The following is a 20,645-nucleotide window of genomic DNA, read 5'->3' as shown; positions in this document are numbered from 1 at the left end:
TCTGAGTATAATAACTCAATTTGAGATGAACCCATTTACAAATGATTACATAGAATATTTACTAGCAAGCATTTGCATGTTTGTGTGCTTGCTTAAAGGGGTGAAACTTTTTTTTTTCAAATGATTTGAAGGTTTAATCGGTTCTATGGCAATAATTATTGGTGCTATATAAAGGAGAATAAAATAAAGAGAAACACAAGGGAAAGGCATAGTTATTAAGGAGCCAATGAGTATTCAATTCCATCCATGTGCACTTAAGGGCAAAGAAGAGGTGTGGTGGAAAGATTTATAGGAAATTTGACCTCTCCACATTTCCATTGAACTGAACTAAGATTGTCTACAGCCTCATGCTTCGTGATAAGAATCCGTAGTAAGTGAGTAAAGGTCAGTATTGATTAAAGCATAAAACCTTGGAGAAACCAAAATTTTTAGGGTCTGGAAATGAATACATTATACTATTCTGCCCCCAAGTGTCCACTAGAAGATAAACATGCTTTATGCAAGGCACAAACCCCTAAAATAGTTGTTTGAGACTCTCCCCGAAATTTCTGTCTATGCTCAGTTTGTTGTAGGGTTAGGGTATATCAGATAAATGCTTCTAATAACCAACTAGCAAATAATAGCACAGGTTCTCAGCAGCATCTCATAAGAGCAAGAATAGCAAGAGATGTGGCACTAATATTTTCACCTACAGAAGTACGCAGTCTAAAATCGTGGGTGCTTACTTCCGGTGACTGATAAAGAGAGTCCGCTACTTTCATATTTATAAAATTCTGAACATAACAGTGCAATAAGCTATGTTTGCCAGCAACCAAACTATTATCTGCTACAAAATATTCAACTTCTAACCTTTGAAACTATCTTATTAAGTCTTTGAAGTTTGTCCAAAAGTAAAAATTATGTCATAATCACCCTCTAGTCCTCTGAAGCCACATGATGATTTTGGAACAGATCGATATTTGAGTTGTTATCACTTTGAGCATTTACGAGAATTAATTGATAAGTTGTCAATTGGTTGATCCAGACCAGTTCACAGAAATGGTATGGAAATGATTTGTCCATGAATCAAAATTATCTGAATCTCTGGTTCAACTCAGTTCTCCTAATGCAGTCATGACAGAATTACAGCAGTTTCTAGTGGGACTGCAGTCTAACAGAATGTAGTAAATTGTCTGAAATCGCATACTGAGCCATTAATATTTTGCTGATTGATAACACTTATCTCTTTGAAATGATTTATATTGAAATCACATGGTGATTTGCTGCTCATAGTAGGCCTGCGCCTACATACTTCAGCGGTGTATTGAACATGACTATTCAGTATTTTTTATATTGAGTGGGAGGCTGACATGGAATCTACTCTTTTTATATATATATATATTTTCTGTGCTGATTGAGGGCAAATTTCTGCAAAATGGATTTAATTCTGCCTTCATGTGCTATCAGAATTAACCTTCTTCCCACTTCTTTAGTGGTAATTATGAAGACATCTCGTTCAAGTGTTTTGTTGTTGGAAAGATCAGGAAACATGGAGGAAACCAGGTTCAGACTATCTCTTGAGGAACTCTTATGTGGAACTCACTGTGATACATATTTCCCAGGCAGCTTGTTGGTTTATAATGGTATTTTAAGCAAATACTTGCTATTTTCTTGGTGTGAAAAAAGTTAAATTTGCATCAAATGGTTGCTGAAATACATAAATGTATATGACCAAAACGGCAAGGGCTAACAATCTGTATTTAGAAAAACTAATAAAACCTATCATTCACTACAGAAACCATACTCTCCTTCACCATGTTGAAAGTTTACATCTACTTTCAGCTCAGAAAATTTGTGTATCAAAATTATCTCAAAGTTTCCTAGTCATAATTAAGACTTGAGTGGTAGTTCATTTGCAACTTCAGAATAGGAAACCCATATTTAAGATCATTCCAATTAAATTAATTTGAAAGAAGCATTAGTATGGTTAAAAAAATATAATAATTAAATAGGGCTGGGGTACTACACCCTTATCTGATTATTATCAGATTAGTTAAAATACTTAATAAACTAACATGCAGCAATGAGCTAGGTATGTATAGAAATCAGTGTATGATGGCTGTTCGAGATTTGTTGCAGAGATTTCTGGGGAATTCTGTAGCCACAGATTCCATGGAGGCTTAACCATGTGCAAATATCCAGTAATATGTAGACAAAAAGAGTAAACAATGTGTCAAAACAGCAGGTGTGTTGTGTAAGTAATGGCGGAAATACATTTAAAAAGTGTTTTTTCCACTTGCAGCCATAAAACTTTCTTTATACTATACTCGGTAAATAACCTGTTGTGCTTGTTTATTTACAATAAGGATCTACCACTTTCTGCACTGAAGACTAGCTGTAAGCAAGCTACTGATGCAAAGGTGTACAGTAGGTGATTAAAGCATAACAAAATGTGTCACCATTAAGCTTTTGGAAAAATGACTGCAAATCATGTGACCCTTGCAACTTGACAGGACTGTATAATGCTAAAGTTCTGTTGTTTCATTGGCTTCTATCCCAAATGTGCAGAGGGCCAATGGCGATTCACAATTTGAACACACCCATGTCAAGGTTAGAAAATGACGTCTAGTCTAGATTACTCAATTTATCTCATTTTATTTGTACTCCACGATTTTAAAACTACGTAAGATTGGGGGTAAAATGTGCTCTAACTGTTCTAATTAGAACTGGAAAGGAAAGGAAGAATATAGACATGAAACAAGAAAAGTTTATTGTTTTGGCTAAACAAATTTAGATTATTATTTCATAATTATTAATCTAATATAATATAATATATTATAATAGAAAATATAGAAAGCCAAATATTTAATAATTTCATTCTTTTTTCTAATTAAATAGTTCATTCTTTTTGGAATTTTTCAGTTTTCCTGGATAATGTTTGTTCTGAAATAATTTCAGAAGTTAGCTAAAAAGTAATGGAAAAACAAAGGTTACTGACTTCTGGTGATGATCTTCAGTGATCTGTGTCAATAAAGACCATTAAAAGGGACAAAAACATGTTTGGTCATGTGTCTGACCCAACTTGAACTATGGTAGTGATCGTTCAGAACAGACTGTCCCAAAAATGAGACACCATCTTGCAAGTGCAATTAAACCAGATGTCTTGACCTCACAAATTTTGCATTCTAGCAGGTCCCAAAGAAACCTAATGAACATGAATGCTCTGGCTTCTCAGTTTAGTCAGATAAAATGAATTAGAACGACATATGATATTCAGACCAGACCAAAGGAAATGCACCTTTAGGCTTGTTTTCTTTGACTCAACCCAGGCCTTCTCAACCCATAATAGAAAGTTTAAAAAGAACCATCTGAAAGCTGCATGTCTGGCTCTCAGAGACACAGATTACTCATTCTTTGTCACTAACAAAGACTTTGTTTTGTCCAGGCAATATTGTGGTTTTAATTTATTCTGCTGATGTCTGACAGAAAATGCAGCCAAGCCTCTTTTTCACACTCATGCAAATCCTCATCAGTAGTCAGGTCGACTGCAGATCCACAGGAGATCCCTTGTAGTGCATGACAACAAGTACAAGTACATTTGGGTTGCTTAGTCAGTATTTGCATAGACAGATGGAGCATTTTCTACCCCATTTGCAGTCCAGTATGCGGTGATAATATTGCTGTTTGTGTCATTAAACATTACTTATCACAACAACAGCAATACTTGTAAGATACTAATAAAAGACCTGAATCGACCTTGCTAAATCTTTTGTTCTGCAAACTTCAATTTCAAAGCAGTGAGAACATTTAGTTGATTGCTGCAATACATAAGCAGATTACTTCATGGCCTTTCCCATCTCAGGTCAGATGATAAAGGACAAATGACCCATAAGATATGACTTTATTACTAGCTGTGAGTTAATGGTAAGTCAGAATGGGCTTATAAAAGTCAAAGAGAGCATTAAACCAGCTTTTCATGCAGATAGGACACCTCAACATTAGGGCATGAATAAGGCAAGTTGTCTATAACAATCACCATACTGTACATCTTATAAATGTTTGTATATCCAGTATATTGTGGTAAAGCATTTGATCCTTGCATAAGTAATATTTTTTTTTGGTTCTACTAAAAACCCTGAGGCAACCTCTCCATTGTGTTGGTTATGTAAACCTTTTATAGGGTACGGATCTAACAATTCAGATATTTCACCTTTTGTTTTACAGTTCAGTATGGTTCTGGAGATTTCTGTCTGAGATTCACAACGTTTTACTAAAACCTTTCAGAGAGAATTTAAGTCAACACAATATTTCAAAATGAAGGCAGTTTGTTTCCAGTTTGCACAAGAGAAGGTTTCTGATTCCATTATCTTCAGGATGGACAGTACCATCTATTTATCCAACAGGATAAATTAGCCACTTACACTAACCTGAAGAGGGTCACAGGGAGTTCAACATTAATTTAAACCAAGATGACACCAGAATTTTACATAAAATCACATGATTAACACTAAACAGAACTATAAAAATAACTTTTTTAATGTATATCGGTGAACAGATCTATTTTCGTGTCTCTGTAACGCCCCCACATACTCCCCTCACCGATGTGCTATATATGTATAGCCCATATTACTGAATCATAAATAACAATTATTAACTTTCTCAAGTCATTTTTATTAGTATAGCACTTTTAACAACAGATATCGTTTCAAAGCAGCTGTACAGGAAATTATGCTATAACAGAAAATAAAGCTGTAATATCTTAATCATGTTTGTGCCGTATGATCAAATGTGAAAAAAACACATACAAATGTGATTGTGTTTTATTAAGTAAACAATATTAGTCTTTTTAGAGCCCAAAGTGAGCAAGCCAAAGCAGACCGTGGCAAGGAACAAAAAAACTCAATTAGATGTTGTTTAATTGAGAAAAACAACCCAGGGAGAATCAAGTCTCACTTTGGGGGCCAGTACCCTTCTAGCTAAACAGCATGAATGTAAATAAATACCAATAGGCACCAACCCCATTCACATAACTTCCTAATTATTAACTTTTAACTATTTGCCTGCATATGGCCAATCTCTTGCATAATGCACAGAAGCAGATGTTACTTTAGCACTTACTGACTTAAAAAGTTGATACATAAGAGACCCAAGTTTTGTCACTGTTTATAAACCAATATCCTTCCTTTTTCTATAACTAACTCTTCAAGATATACTGTATAACAATTAAGATTACCAAACACTAATGCAGAACTGTACATTTCCAATACGAAATCACCAGTATATACAGGTGAAACTCGAAAAATTAGAATATCGTGCAAAAGTTCATTAATTTCAGTAATTCAACTTAAAAGGTGAAACTAATATATTATATAGACTCATTACAAGCAAAGTAAGATATTTCAAGCCTTTATTTGATATAATATTGATGATTATGGCTAACAGCTTATGAAAACCCCAAATTCAGAATCTCAGAAAATTAGAATATTACATGAAATCAATAAAAAAAAAAAGGATTTTAAATACAGAAATGTCGGCCCTCTGAAAAGTATAATCATGCATATGTACTCAGTACTTGGTTTGGGCCCCTTTTGCATTAATTACTGTAGGGCCGCAACGACGCGTCGACGTCATCGATTACGTCGACTATGAAAATACGTCGACACGAATGAAATGCGTCGACGCGTCACATTCATTATTTACGTTTAAATATCGAGTAATGGTGGCTTCTGCTCCAGCTCATGGTGAAAATGACAACCACGATCATCCAAAGTATGGGAATACTTTAAACTACAGCCGAACAGAAATGTGCTTTGTTCACTATGCAAAGCGGAAATGTCATACCATGGCAGCACAACTGCTATGAATGAGCATCTTAAAAGGAAACATCCTGTGACTCTGCGAACTCAAAACGACGAGCCAGCTGGGTAAGTAGTAGGCTTTATTACAGTGAGTTTTTGGAGTTGTTGTTGCGGTCATACCTACTTTTTTCAGCTATTACAGCTTGTGTGCTAGTTAATAGTGTTAATTGCTAACGGTGCAGATGTAATTTATTGGCCCATTCGGCGACAATAAAATGGACTTTCATTTATAACTTCAACTTAAATCTGTCAACGAAGCCTTCAGTGCATTTAAATTGCCCGTTTTTAAAAGTTGTGTATGCACATGTAGACTAGAGACATGCACTCCCGCGGGACCCAACACAACAGAGTGCGGCGCGGGATCTGATGGCCGAGTGCGGGCGCGGGCGGTAATGCACTCGTGTGTGTGCTGGTTGCGGGAGAATAAAACGATTTGCGGGACTCCCGCAAAATAGAAATCTATAAATTGAACATCTCAAAACAAATAAATTGTCATTCATCTGTTGCACAAAAGCAACAAGAACAACTAAAACAAAATAGATAGACCCCGGCCTGTAAATCGTTCTATGTATACATGTTTGCAGCGTTTAACAATGTAGCCAATCACAGACATATGTGTTCATTTTCTGAACGCAATGGCCAATCAGAAGCATTTAAGATGGAATCTCCTCACCGCTCAAAATGGACTTTTTGTTCAGTGCTGAATTCTGCATACTGGCAAATCGATATAATGAAAGATTCATTGTGCAGTCAGTTTCATTGATAATAACAGAGATGTCCGCTTTTTAGGAATTATTAAGGGAGAAATCCGTCCCGCGCATGTCTCTAATGTAGACTTTAAAAACAAACAATAACGTTATATTTACATATTAACAGTAGCCTGTAGTGTATTTATTTATTTATTTATTTATTGTTTATTTGAATAGGGACAGATACAAAAAAATTTCAGAAAATGAATTAATAAAAGTTTGAAATACTAATGTAGAAGTTGTACTTATTATTTATTGGAAAGTTTGCCAATGGATAAATCGGCTAATCCCAAAAATATGCATTAGATTAATCGGAAAAATAATCGTTAGATTAGTCGACTAATCGAAGAAATAATCGATAGATTAATCAACATCAAAAATAATCGTTAGATGCAGCCCTAAATTACTGCCTCAATGCGGCGTGGCATGGATGCTATCAGCCTGTGGCACTGCTGAGGTGTTATGGAAGACCAAGATGCTTCAATAGCGGCCTTCAGCTCTTCTGCATTGTTTGGTCTCATGTCTCTCATCTTTCTCTTGGCAATGTCCCATAGATTCTCTATGGGGTTCAGGTCAGGCGAGTTTGCTGGCCAATCAAGCACAGTAATACCATGGTCATTGAACCAGGTTTTGGTACTTTTGGCAGTGTGGGCAGGTGCCAAGTCTTGCTGGAAAATGAAGTCAGCATCTCCATAAAGCTTGTCTGCTGAAGGAAGCATGAAGTGCTCTAAAATGTCCCGGTAGACGGCTGCGTTGACTCTGGACTTAATAAAGCACAGTGGACCAACACCAGCCGATGACATGGCTCCCCAAACCAACACAGACTGTGGAAACTTCACACTGGACTTCAAGCATCTTGGATTGTGTGCCTCTCCATTCTTCCTCCAGACTCTGGGACCTTGGTTTCCAAATGAGATGCAAAATTTGCTCTCATCAGAAAAGAGGACTTTGGACCACTGAGCAACAGACCATTTCTTTTTTTCTTTAGCCCAGGTAAGACGTTTGACATTTGAAGCCCATGTCCAGGACCCGTCTGTGTGTGGTGGCTCCTGATGCAGTAACTCCGGCCTCAGTCCACTCCTTGTGAAGCTCCCCCACACATTTGAATGGCCTTTTCCTGACAATCCTCTCCACGCTACGGTCATCCCTGCTGCTTGTGCACCTTTTTCTTCCACACTTTTCCCTTCCACTTAACTTTCTATTAATGTGCTTTGATACAGCACTTTGAGAACATCCAACTTCTTTTGCAATTACCTTTTGAGGCTTTCCCTCCTTGTGGAGGGTGTCAATGATGGTTTTCTGCACAACTGTCAGGTCAGCAGTCTTCCCCATGATTGTGAATTCAACTGAACCAGACTGAGAGACCATTTAAAGGCTCAGGAACCCTTTGCAGGTGTTTAGCTGATTAGAGTGTGACACTCTGAGCCTACAATACTGAACCTTTTCACAATATTCTAATTTTCTGAGATTCTGAATTTGAGGTTTTCATAAGCTGTAAGCCATAATCATCAAAATTATATCAAATAAAGGCTTGAAATATCTTACTTTGCTTGTAATGAGTCTATATAATATATTAGTTTCACCTTTTAAGTTGAATTACTGAAATTAATGAACTTTTGCACGATATTCTTATTTTTCGAGTTTCACCTGTAGTATAGATTACTATTTTAAGACAGTAACACTGTTTGGTAATGTTACACTGTTTACAGAATGTTTCTTTACATCAAAAACGGTGGATATACAATTTCATGGCAAGGATTTTGAAGATATGAGCATACAAAATGGCAATCAATCATGGTGATCTTTTACAAGTGCTTCAAATTAAAACATTATATGCAAGATAATGGTTTGTTAAACACATTGATTTTTATGGTTTGAATTGAGTCATGGAAAACCACCACATTCCAAGCATTCCTCAGCAGCCACATTAAGTGTAACATGAAAAGAACTTCCTTATACCAATCAGAAGTTATATATTCCTGCATACTAATGTTTCACTAAGTACGTTGTATGAATGTATATCGGTGAACAGATCTATTTTCGTGTCTCTGTGTAACGCCCCCATATACTCCCCTCACCGATGTCCTGCGGTTTGGATGGGGCTGACGTTACCTCTGAATTTATTGATCCGATCAACTTTTAAATGAAGGTTAAGAATGTTCTGCGATAACAGATGAACAGCATCAATGACGGCGGCACTTGTTTGAAGAACTCCATTGAGAATTAATTCTGTTGCACAATGACAGTTTTTCATTTGGATGATTTTTTAGCAGGATGGATTGGAGGTGAGACTTGTTTGTTTGGCATGTCACGTGAAATGTTTGAAACGTGTGTACAAAAGTGCATAAAACGTATATTTCCCTAGAGCGTAACAATGTGTGATTTGTCATTAGCCAATATGGGCATATTTAGCGAAATGTTTATCAAGTTTCCTAAACTAGTTTATCTGTATGTGCCACGTCTGTTCAGACATAGCTACTTTATTTATTTTCACTATTTGAGCGATGCCGTGTGATTTTTTTTTTTTTCTCTCTCTTTCTTCTTTCATTCTTTTTTCTGTCAGAAATCTCCCCATAAATAACATCTCGAATGGAAAAGTATGGGGGGGAATTATAAAGACAATCTCACGAAAACTCGCGGATTGGAACGAGAGATCGTAAAACCGCGAGGGTTGAAGTTTCGTTTTTGTGACTTTATTTTGGCAGAAAAATAAAACCCAACTTTTTCTCCAAAGTTCAAGATAAATATCTTGCATGTGTTTTTGTTTATAAAATATGTCTCAAGATGTTTTAGCAAACGTCAAAATTAGCCTACTTTTCTCAGTCGCTTTGGCATATTTTTTGCAAACAGTGCTGATTTCATGTTTGTTTTGTCTGCTTGGTGGACTAGACGACATTTGTCTGCCTTGAAGCCTGAAATGAGTTTGTTCGGAGGGAAACTGTTCTATTTGAAAGGAAAATGTATCTTTAAACTAAGCGCCCCATCTAATGTGCATGTGCACTCAGCATGAAATGTCCATAACAATGTATGTTATTCATGATGTGGACACTCTGTTCCGCAAGGATAGCCTCCTACAAAGCAATGCAATATGGAATTTATACACGTAATGTCCATTAAAAAGTTGTTTTGCACACTTAACTTGCAACATACTGGATAATTTGTATTTGTTACAGGAGCATCGAGTGTGGTGGTTGGACATCCTCTTGATACTGTTAAGGTAAGACAATACATGCTTGATTTGTGAGTCAAGTTCAGTGTTGGGGAGTAACGGAATACATGTAACGGGATTACGTATTTAAAATACAAAATATATGTAACCGTATTCCACTACAGTTACAATTTACATAATTGGTAATTAGAATACAGTTACATTCAAAATGTGTTTTGATTACTGAAAGATTACTTTGCATTTTGTTGTCATTCGTTTCATTTATAATTTAGTCCTTTCAGATGGAAAACACACACATATATATCTATATATATATCTATCTATCTATCTATCTATCTATCTATCTATCTATATATATATATATATATATATATATATATATATATATATATATATATATATATATATATATATAAATTATGCAATCCAAAGTGCATTTGAACAGTGGTGAAATACTTTCTTATGAAGAGTTACATTCAAAACGAACAGACAGAGAAGCAAGTTTGGAGCAGAAGAAATAGAAATAAACCTTGTGTAAATTGTCAGCTTTACGCTAAGCTAAAATGCTATTTCTAACCATTTTATATGCACATGTTACCAGGCATGATCATATTTTTTAATCAAGAAAATTCACGTTGGATCATGATTGATTTTTTTAGTAAGACCTTTGATATTAGGGCAAAAATCTTATTCTTGATGATAATTTTGTATTGTTTTCCTGTAAAAATTATCTAAAAATCAGTTTGATTTATCTTGTTTTAGAAACAACACTGCATAAGATATTTAGGTTTTTCAGAGAATGTATTTTTAACATGTGTATTTTGTCTTACTGTACCGGCAGAGTATTTATAGTCAAAACAAGTTAAAAAAAATCAGCCAGTGCTGAAGAAGTAATCCAAATTATTTAGAATACTTTAATGACCTTGAGTTGTTTAATGGATTATGTTACAAGTTACATTTTACAACATGTATTCTGTAATCTATAGTGGAATGCATTTCAAAATTAACCCTCCCAAACCTGGTCAAGGTGTACAAATAAAAAAAAGTGCATGCAAATTTGTATTTAACTTTTAAAAACTGCCAAAAAAAATTCTGACTAAATTACTTGCTAAGCCATCTCTGTCCCCTGTACCCTCTGGTGTACATGTATTCTGACTAGATTCCTTCTTGCTCCTTTGCAGACTCGTTTACAGGCCGGCAAAGGATACAAGAGCACTCTACACTGTGTTGTAACAATCTACAAGAAGGAAACTGTAAGTCCCAGCATTGATGGATGGTATCTTTATTGATCAATTAAAATATTTACTCAAAAAATATATATATTTAAGTATCTTGTACAATAACTCTCTAAATATCCTGTAAACAATTTATGAAGTTTGGGAGGAACTTGTTCATTTTGTCCTGCCAGTCATATCTCATATACATATGACATATCGCCACCGGAGTGAGCGATCACTCCAGTGGCGATTCTTCCGGCATCCCTCTTTATATTTCATAACACCTATATTATTATTTCAATATCGTTTGTCTATTTTTTGCTTTGTCAGAAAGGGGTTACTTCAGGCAGTATCTCAGAGCTTGAGCCCCTTTGTTATGGACAGTACTCCAAATCCGTTTACTTAAATATACTACTGGACTATATTAACCAGTGAACGTTTGAAATCCAAATGGCCAGTGCTAGTTGCCTTTACATGAGAGCATTTAGGTGTAAAATGTGATTTAATTTTCTTGGAAGCATAAGTAGAAAATGCATGGTAACTTATTTTTTGTCTTGTGATAGGTTACTGGCTTTTTCAAAGGACTTTCCTTTCCACTGGCAAGCATCACCCTCTATAATTCTATGGTCTTTGGCTTCTTCAGTAACACACAACGACTCATTAGCAGATATCGCTATGGTGATGGTAGACACCCATCAAGCATGCTTGACTTAACTGTAGCAAGCATGTTAACTGGCCTTGTTTCAGTGGTGCTGGGTGCCCCAGTTGACCTTGTCAAAATTAGGCTCCAGATGCAAACCCAACCTGTTCTCACAGGTAAGCCATAGGCTTGGGTATTTTCCATAGCAAATGTAGAATTTAGCACCCTGGAGCAATGTGTGCGAAGGAAGTGGATGAAAATCCCTGTGTAATCATTACTGAAAGCTTCTGACTCAAAAAAAAGTTTCATGTGATTTAAATAATTTGTAAATGAACAACAAACCAAGTCAATGAACAACTGAAATAATATTTATTGAGATAACATAATAATAACATTTTAATAACACACAGTATTACTCACATACTGTTTTATCTGTGTTTTCAGAGAATTTAAACCTCGCTGGAAACGGGAATGTTCCTCTTCGTTCAATGGGAATTCAGACCCAGTCTATGTACAGAGGGCCACTCCACTGCATTAATACCATACTGCAGAATGAGGGCATCCAAGGGCTCTACAGAGGAGCGGGAGCCATGATATTGCGGGATGTACCTGGTTATGCTCTTTACTTCATCCCATACTCATTATTTTGTGACTGGCTGAATCCTAATAGCAATGGCTCCCCCCATCCCTGCTCCATATGTCTTGCAGGAGGTTTAGCAGGTAAATGAGACATATTTATCTGTTCAAAACCTGAGTGAGCTTTTTGCTGCCTACAAAGGCTGAATTCTAATTGAAATTGAACCTCATAAGGGACTGGGTTGGAACACTTTACTCAGGCAGCAAGAGCAGAGAGACACAACTTACAATTTATTTCAATACTTTGGTGTTAATTATGTCCATGGTCAAAACCCTGTCCTTGTCTTACCCTGATTCCCTATGGTTAGCCACAAATAATGATTTTTATCCTGTTGGATTTGGCTCAAAATCGCAGTGGATCAAGGTTGATGTGACGGCACCAGACAGCCGGCTGTTCAGCTTCCCGTCTGTATGCAGACTGCACACATAGTCAGCTCACAAGGGCTTGGAACAGAGGCATGCACTATACACTGACCTATAAAGAAACACCTGATGCACTTGTAGTGTTTTTATTTTTGAGTGAATTTGAACATGTGTTGAACTTACTGTATTTCTCTCTTGAGTTAATAGGTTGTGAGTTAGATACTCTGTATGACACAAAACTACTTCTCAGCAGTCATGCACAGATTAACAAGCATACGTCTTGGCTAAGGCTAGCAGGATTGTTTTTGAAAATATCTTGCTGTACCTCCCATTAAGACTTTCCTATAGCTATGTCAGAAAAAAAGCCTGGTTTAATGACCTTAGTGGTTCAGTGACAAGCGATTTAAGGAAACAATATTCTCCAGTCCATTACATGAGATCTTACTTATGGTTTTGCTATTGTTTTACAGGATCCATCTCATGGGTCACGGCCACACCATCTGATGTGGTAAAAAGTCGGTTGCAGGCAGATTCCATGCAGGAGAGGAAATACAAAGGCATTCTGCACTGCATCATGCAAAGTTACAAAACAGAAGGAATTCATGTAAGTTTATCTCACTGTTACTATATGTTATGTAATTTCAAAGCTGTAAAACTTTGAAAGAATTTGTATTGCAGGGGCAGACAGGACATTAATGGCTGTTAAACAATAAACAAAAATAACTTGGGTAAATTGGTAGTTTGTTGATAGAGATCTTCTTTAACAAGTTCATGATATTGATAACCTAGATTTTAGGAATTTAAGGAATATCTAAGGTATACAAATAATTGATTATTTCAAATGTACATTATTTTGTATTTTATCACCAATTTGACACGGCACGTTTTAACATGGACATTATCAAATACCTCTGAATGTAAAAAAATTCTGATTAAAAACAAATAAACTGGTCTTAAGACATAGACACATTAATAGATATAGCTAAAGTCTTGGTATAAGTTAATTTATGTTGGTTGTATATATGTTGTTTAAAGATTTCTGTGAAATATAAATACAATTCAGATGCTTTTTCTATATTTGTCTGTTTTGTCCAATTAGGTTTTCTTCCGAGGGGCAACCGTGAATGCTATCAGAGGATTTCCAATGAGTGCTACCATGTTTCTATGTTACGAACTTTCCCTCCAGTTTTTCCGAAGTTTTTAACACACAGTAACTCTGTCTGTTTCTGAAAAGATTCTAATGCACATTTACAGTATATGCTCCTCCAAATGATTTCAGAGATTTAAATGGCATGTAGAGACTTACATGTGGCTTATATTGATGTGAGTTTGTTGTTGATACATGGAATAGTATCAGTGAAGCTTTTAGGCTTTTCTTATATTAAGAAATAGTGGTTAATAGGTGCATATTTTGAACATTGTTTTAATCAAATATTTTAATATATAATTGTGCAACATCTGCATGTGAATGCTGTACTACTTTAAATTTTGCTCTTATACATGTGCTTATTATCCAATTAAATGTATACTCCATGGCCTTTACCATTGAACACCTAGCATATTATTAGCCTGTGCTTAAAGGTTGTAAATATGTTTAACAATATATCATTTTGAAGATATTTTTAAATTGCTGATGCATTATGATGCACATATATGAAGAAATATAATTAAGTAAACCAGTAAAATAAAGTTTCTGTGTTTGTATATTTCACACTGTTCCAGTGCTAATGCCGGATATTTTGTGAGTTTGTATGGGATTATATAATTATTTTTCATAGAAGTACTGCTCAGGAAATAATTTTTATGTCTTGGCTGTGGTATGTTTGAAAATGTTAATTTGAGAAGTCAAGAGAAGGTCGAGTAGATGTCTTATAAAACATTTCGATTATTTCATGTCCTCTAATACAATTACAGGTGAAACTCGAAAAATTAGAATATCGTGCAATAGTTCATTAATTTCAGTAATTCAACTTAAAAGGTCAAACTAATATATTATATAGACGCATTACAAGCAAAGTAAGATATTTCAAGCCTTTATTTGATATAATTTTGATGATTATGGCTTACAGCTTATGAAAACCCCAAATTCAGAATCTCAGAAATAAAAAAAAAAGGATTTTAAATACAGAAATGTCGGCCCTCTGAAAAGTATAATCATGCATATGTACTCAGTACTTGGTTTGGGCCCCTTTTGCATTAATTACTGCCTCAATGCGGCGTGGCATGGATGCTATCAGCCTGTGGCACTGCTGAGGTGTTATGGAAGACCAAGATGCTTCAATAGCGGCCTTCAGCTCTTCTGCATTGTTTGGTCTCATGTCTCTCATCTTTCTCTTGGCAATGCCCCATAGATTCTCTATGGGGTTCAGGTCAGGCGAGTTTGCTGGCCAATCAAGCACAGTAATACCATGGTCATTGAACCAGGTTTTGGTACTTTTGGCAGTGTGGGCAGGTGCCAAGTCCTGCTGGAAAATGAAGTCAGCATCTCCATAAAGCTTGTCTGCTGAAGGAAGCATGAAGTGCTCTAAAATGTCCCGTAGACGGCTGCATTGACTCTGGACTTAATAAAGCACAGTGGACCAACACCAGCCGATGACATGGCTCCCCAAACCAACACAGACTGTGGAAACTTCACACTGGACTTCAAGCATCTTGGATTGTGTGCCTCTCCATTCTTCCTCCAGACTCTGGGACCTTGGTTTCCAAATGAGATGCAAAATTTGCTCTCATCAGAAAAGAGGACTTTGGACCACTGAGCAACAGACCAGTTCTTTTTTTCTTTAGCCCAGGTAAGACGTTTGACATTTGAAGCCCATGTCCAGGACCCGTCTGTGTGTGGTGGCTCTTGATGCAGTAACTCCAGCCTCAGTCCACTCCTTGTGAAGCTCCCCACACATTTGAATGGCCTTTTCCTGACAATCCTCTCCAGGCTACGGTCATCCCTGCTGCTTGTGCACCTTTTTCTTCCACACTTTTCCCTTCCACTTAACTTTCTATTAATGTGCTTTGATACAGCACTTTGAGAACATCCAACTTCTTTTGCAATTACCTTTTGAGGCTTTCCCTCCTTGTGGAGGGTGTCAATGATGGTTTTCTGCACAACTGTCAGGTCAGCAGTCTTCCCCATGATTGTGAATTCAACTGAACCAGACTGAGAGACCATTTAAAGGCTCAGGAACCCTTTGCAGGTGTTTAGCTGATTAGAGTGTGACACTTTGAGCCTACAATACTGAACCTTTTCACAATATTCTAATTTTCTGAGATTCTGAATTTGGGGTTTTCATAAGCTGTAAGCCATAATCATCAAAATTATATCAAATAAAGGCTTGAAATATCTTACTTTGCTTGTAATGAGTCTGTATAATATATTAGTTTCACCTTTTAAGTTGAATTACTGAAATTAATGAACTTTTGCACGATATTCTAATTTTTCGAGTTTCACCTGTATGTCATAACGTTTTGACATTTCAGATTCATTTAATGTGGCTTCTTGTAATTTTAAAAGGGGAATATCATGTCAAAGACATAAAAGCATTCATCACGAATTTTTACAAGATCTATAAAATCCTGGCATAGACTGGCACACACTAAGGTATCTGAATCACTAGGTGGCGCTGTTCATCTATTTCTCAGGGAAATCATAGACGAGTATCGAACAGATTGTTTTCATTAGATGGTGACACTGTATAAAACAAAGCTGAGAAACAAACCTTTTCCTCGTTGAGTTGTTGAGGGGGGCATCAGTGTTGATAGAAAATTACAGCCCTTCAGAAAAACATGGCTTTCCCAGGGAATGTGGACAATGCTTAAGTCTCAGATAGTACATACAGAAAATATCAATAAAAGTACAGCTCTAAACATTTCAATTGATCAGTTTGATTTGAAAATATTTGGGTTTCAGACCATTTTAGTCACACAAATTTAAAAAAAAATGTACAGCCATTGAAGTGATGGATGAGCTATAAGTGAAAACACGGCAGAATCTGAAGCAGCAGTCTGTATTGTATCTATCTCACTGCTGCTGATTGGCCTCTGCAAAACACCACCTCCATCCACTAATAACTGATGCTGGTTTTCCCATAAGCCACAAGCAAAACAGCCTAAGCCCCAAGTCAATCAAGCCATGAAGATGCTGCCAAAAGCACTTTTAGTAGGCTACTAATGATATGCTATATACTGCACTGATGGATCTTAAAGGAATAGTTCTCCTAAAAATGTAAATGCTCTTTTCATTTACTCACTCTCCAGTCATCCATATGTGTTTGACTTTCTTTCTTCTACAGAACACAAACAAAAACTTTTTGGAGAATATATCTGCTCTGTAGATCCATACAATTAAAGTGAAATGTAGACAGATCTTTGAAACTCCAAAAAGCACATAAAGGCAGTATAAATGCAATCAATAGGACTCCAGTGGTTTAATCCATGTCTTCAAAAGCGATATAATAGGTGTGGGTGATAAACAGATCAATATATAAGTAAATTTTTACTATAAATCTCCACTTTCACTTCTGCATTCTTCTTTTGTTTTTTGCGATTCACATTATTTGACTTAAATATTGATCAGTTTCTCACCCACACCTATCATAGTGTTTCTGAAGACATGGAAATAACCCCTGTAGTCAGATGGATTACTTTTAGGCTGTATTTGTGTGATTTTTGGAGCTTCAAAGTTTTGGTCACCATTCACTTGCATTGTATGGCCCAAAATAGCGGAGATATTCTTCTAAAAATCTTAATTTGTATTCTGCAGAAGAGAGAATGTCAAATACATCTGGGATGGCATATAAATTGTTCATTTTAGGGTGAACAATCCAATTAATTGACCTTCTTTTTGTATATTATACATTTATTAAAGATTACTTCAAGGATAATACATCAAGCCATCCATGTTCATCCAATGTTCACGACTTGTCTTTGACTATGCAATAGTTGAAACCAATTTTTACTGCGTACTGTACATTATACTTAATGTTGCTTCTTTGATAATGTTGGCCATTAAAACGTTTAAGAAATCTTTAATAAGGCACTATTTCAAATATGAATGATACACCTAATTCTCAGAGGAGCAGCAGGTGGTAACCCATTATTTGTCTCGTATATATTCCCATCTTTGGAACAGCATCTTTCTTACTGATGACTCAGATGTGGTGGCTCTATACGCAGCTGCTTGGTTTGTGGACAAACTCAGCTAAAGTGACATCTGAGTGTCTGGGCAATGATCAATACTGTGTCACGCAAACAAGATTGAAATAGATCTCCTACACATTTTACTTCGAAGTGAAGAATCATGCTTAGAATTATTTAAACTTAATGTTCAAACATGTGCAACATATAAACACAGCAGAGTATGTCGTCAATGTATGTCAAATACTTCAATTGAATCAGTTAACTGAAATGGTCACAGTAACTAAACACACAGATAACCCTAGAATTGACAATTATGAAATGTATAATGCTAGAGTTGAAAAAGAAAATAAAGCAAGATAAATTGGATTATCTATTTGTGTTGTTAGTCTTGTTAACTTATTTAGGGGCATGAATATTGACATGTGCACATACCACTAAATCCAGATCACTGCATGAACAGATCTAATTAAGATGACTGTGCCTCACAATCAGTTAAAGAATGAGCATAATACTAGGTCTTTGTATAAAATAAAAAAAAGATGTGTGATGTGTGCTCCTGAGTAATATCAGGCCATGGTGTGATAGAAATATGATATCCTGCTAGCTGGCATTGACTGATAGATTGTAATCAGACAAAGTCCAACTCAAAAGCAATATGTTGCATGTTATTGACAGCTTCCCTGGAGAGATATGCTGCTTTCATTTTCTCGAACAATGTTTTATTGCCCATTTATTGAGACGTGCATGGCATGACAGCTGCTGTTCTTTGTTGTCAATTTAAAGGCCTGTAACATCCTAAAAGGATGAGACAAACAAACATATACACAACAACTGCTGTCCTCATCTGCACTGATTAATGTTATTACTAGTTGCTGCATAAAATATCAATGAACCTTTGTTAATCAACATTAATATTTTAGGATAGAATTCATATGAATATTTAAGATAAAGTATTTGTATGTGCTGTGATGTTATTATTATTAATATGTACAGTTGTGGTATATACAGATAAAAAATCATCTTAAAGTGTTGAAAGGATGCTAATATGTGAGTAAGTGTCAGGGTTGTATGTGTTTTTGTTCATATGTTTTACTTTGATAAATTTGTTCCATGCCATTTTTGTTCCTGTTTCCTTGTCATGTGATCTTGTTATGAGTTTCTCATGTTCTTATGTCTTGTCCCCATTGGTCCATTGTTTACTTAGGTTGATAGCAGTCTAGTTATCTTGGTATCAGTCTTGTCATTGGTTATCATTGTCATGTGTTCTCCCAAGTCCAAGTATTTAGCCCTCACGTTTGCCATTGTCCATTACTGTGAATGTATCGTTGTTGGTGTGCAGCTTTCCATGTCGTGTCGTGTCGTGTCGTGTCGAGTTTAGTCAAGTCAAGTCATTTATGTTTGTTCTCACGTTTGGAATACACATTGTAAATAAACTGCACTTGGGTTTTTCGCACTTCATCGTCATCATCTCTTCGTCTACATGTAGTCAGCCAACATTACAGAATACTCGACTGATCAAGATGAATCCAGCTGTTCAGTTACTTCGCCTATGCCAAGAAAACTTTTCCATTGTGGAATATGTTGAGGACTTTTATGCTCTGGCCAGCAGAGACAATTTAAATGAGATTGCCTTCAAGGACTGTTTTCGCTTTGGACTGAATGAGCCAATCTCTTCCTTGATGCCAGGTGGTCAGTGTACCCACAACCTGGCTCAGTATATCAACCTTGCTTTAATAATATGTGGTGCATCGTTAACTGTGGGGGATGTGGCCGCCAAGCCAGAGTTCCACGTCATGGCTGCCGATCTTGCGCCACCTTCTGCCCCGGATCCTGAGTCTGCTCCATGCCATGTCACAGCCACGCCTGAGGCTGATCCAGCAGCTACCTACCAGCTGGCTACCATTACACACACAATACGTTAATCTCTCTAAATAAAACATGGAATTTCTCCATAGACATTTGAATAGCCTGCTTAATCCAGTTTATCTTCTGCTAATTAAATTGCATTGAGTTGTGTTTTTGAACAGCAAAGATTAATTTAGACTCACAAATATCATATGGAGTGCCATACATTGAACAATATTATTGTATTTCTTGATAATTGCATTGTTAGAAAACTGTACTTTACTCCCATATACTGGTCCCCTGGTTCATGCTTTGGAGCTCAGCATGAATGTTAACAGGCAAAGAAAATTAGAACCTGCAATCATTAAAAGTAATATACCTTTATTTTATTGCATTTTTATAGACAAATTAAATTAAAAGTTTTGTTCAAATAGTATCCATCAAGTATGTTTTTTGTGTTCTATGTCCTTGCATTAACACTCCTTTGGTTGAATGTTATATGTGTACAGTCTGCTGTTTGTTGCTTGTTTGATTGAATATTTATGTTTCTTTTTTTTAAACATGCTATCATTTTATTTGTATTATATTTTCTTTCATCTCATTGAGCGTTAAGGTGGGATTGCATTACATGTATTTTATTTTGTTAATTTGTGTGTGCATTTTTTTAAGAACATATACTGTCATTTTGGGTATTTTGCATTCACTATGCAATGTAACAACATACCTGGACTTTACTAGTGACTAATCAAAGAATTATTATAAAGCTGATTATGGAGTCTGTTTGACACATTTCTATAAAGGACATGTACAAAATGTATGCCATTGAAAATAAATCAATTTAGGTGAAATGATGGCTGAGTAACCTACAGTTTATTTTTTTTCTTTATCTCTGATCGTATCATTACAGGGTCCCTCGTGGCCTATGTAGTGACGTTAGATTATGATTTCCTTGTGGCTCCAATTACAACTGCATAAACTGCATGGTTCTTTCAGTCCAGAAGTGATGTCAAAGGGTAAAATGAGTCTTAAATGGTGCAGGTCTCTGAAATCAGACCCTAT

The 20,645-nt window shown here is 36.0% G+C and overlaps 1 protein-coding gene across 1 annotated transcript; it reads left to right on the top strand.

Annotated features, from left to right (window-relative positions):
• Window positions 1-8,673: 8,673 nt before the first annotated feature.
• LOC127617129 (solute carrier family 25 member 48) lies at window positions 8,674-14,285 on the top strand. Its single transcript, XM_052089034.1, has 7 exons — window positions 8,674-8,871; window positions 9,760-9,803; window positions 10,937-11,008; window positions 11,536-11,788; window positions 12,057-12,332; window positions 13,082-13,215; window positions 13,711-14,285. Exons 1-7 carry the CDS (start codon window positions 8,826-8,828, stop codon window positions 13,813-13,815), a joined length of 930 nt encoding a protein of 309 aa, XP_051944994.1. The 5' UTR covers window positions 8,674-8,825; the 3' UTR covers window positions 13,816-14,285.
• The last annotated feature ends 6,360 nt before the right edge of the window (window positions 14,286-20,645 follow it).

Source organism: Xyrauchen texanus, chromosome 23 (genome assembly GCF_025860055.1).
Source record: "Xyrauchen texanus isolate HMW12.3.18 chromosome 23, RBS_HiC_50CHRs, whole genome shotgun sequence".
NCBI classification, from domain to species: domain Eukaryota; kingdom Metazoa; phylum Chordata; class Actinopteri; order Cypriniformes; family Catostomidae; genus Xyrauchen; species Xyrauchen texanus.
This window is presented reverse-complemented; position numbering and strand designations above follow the sequence as displayed.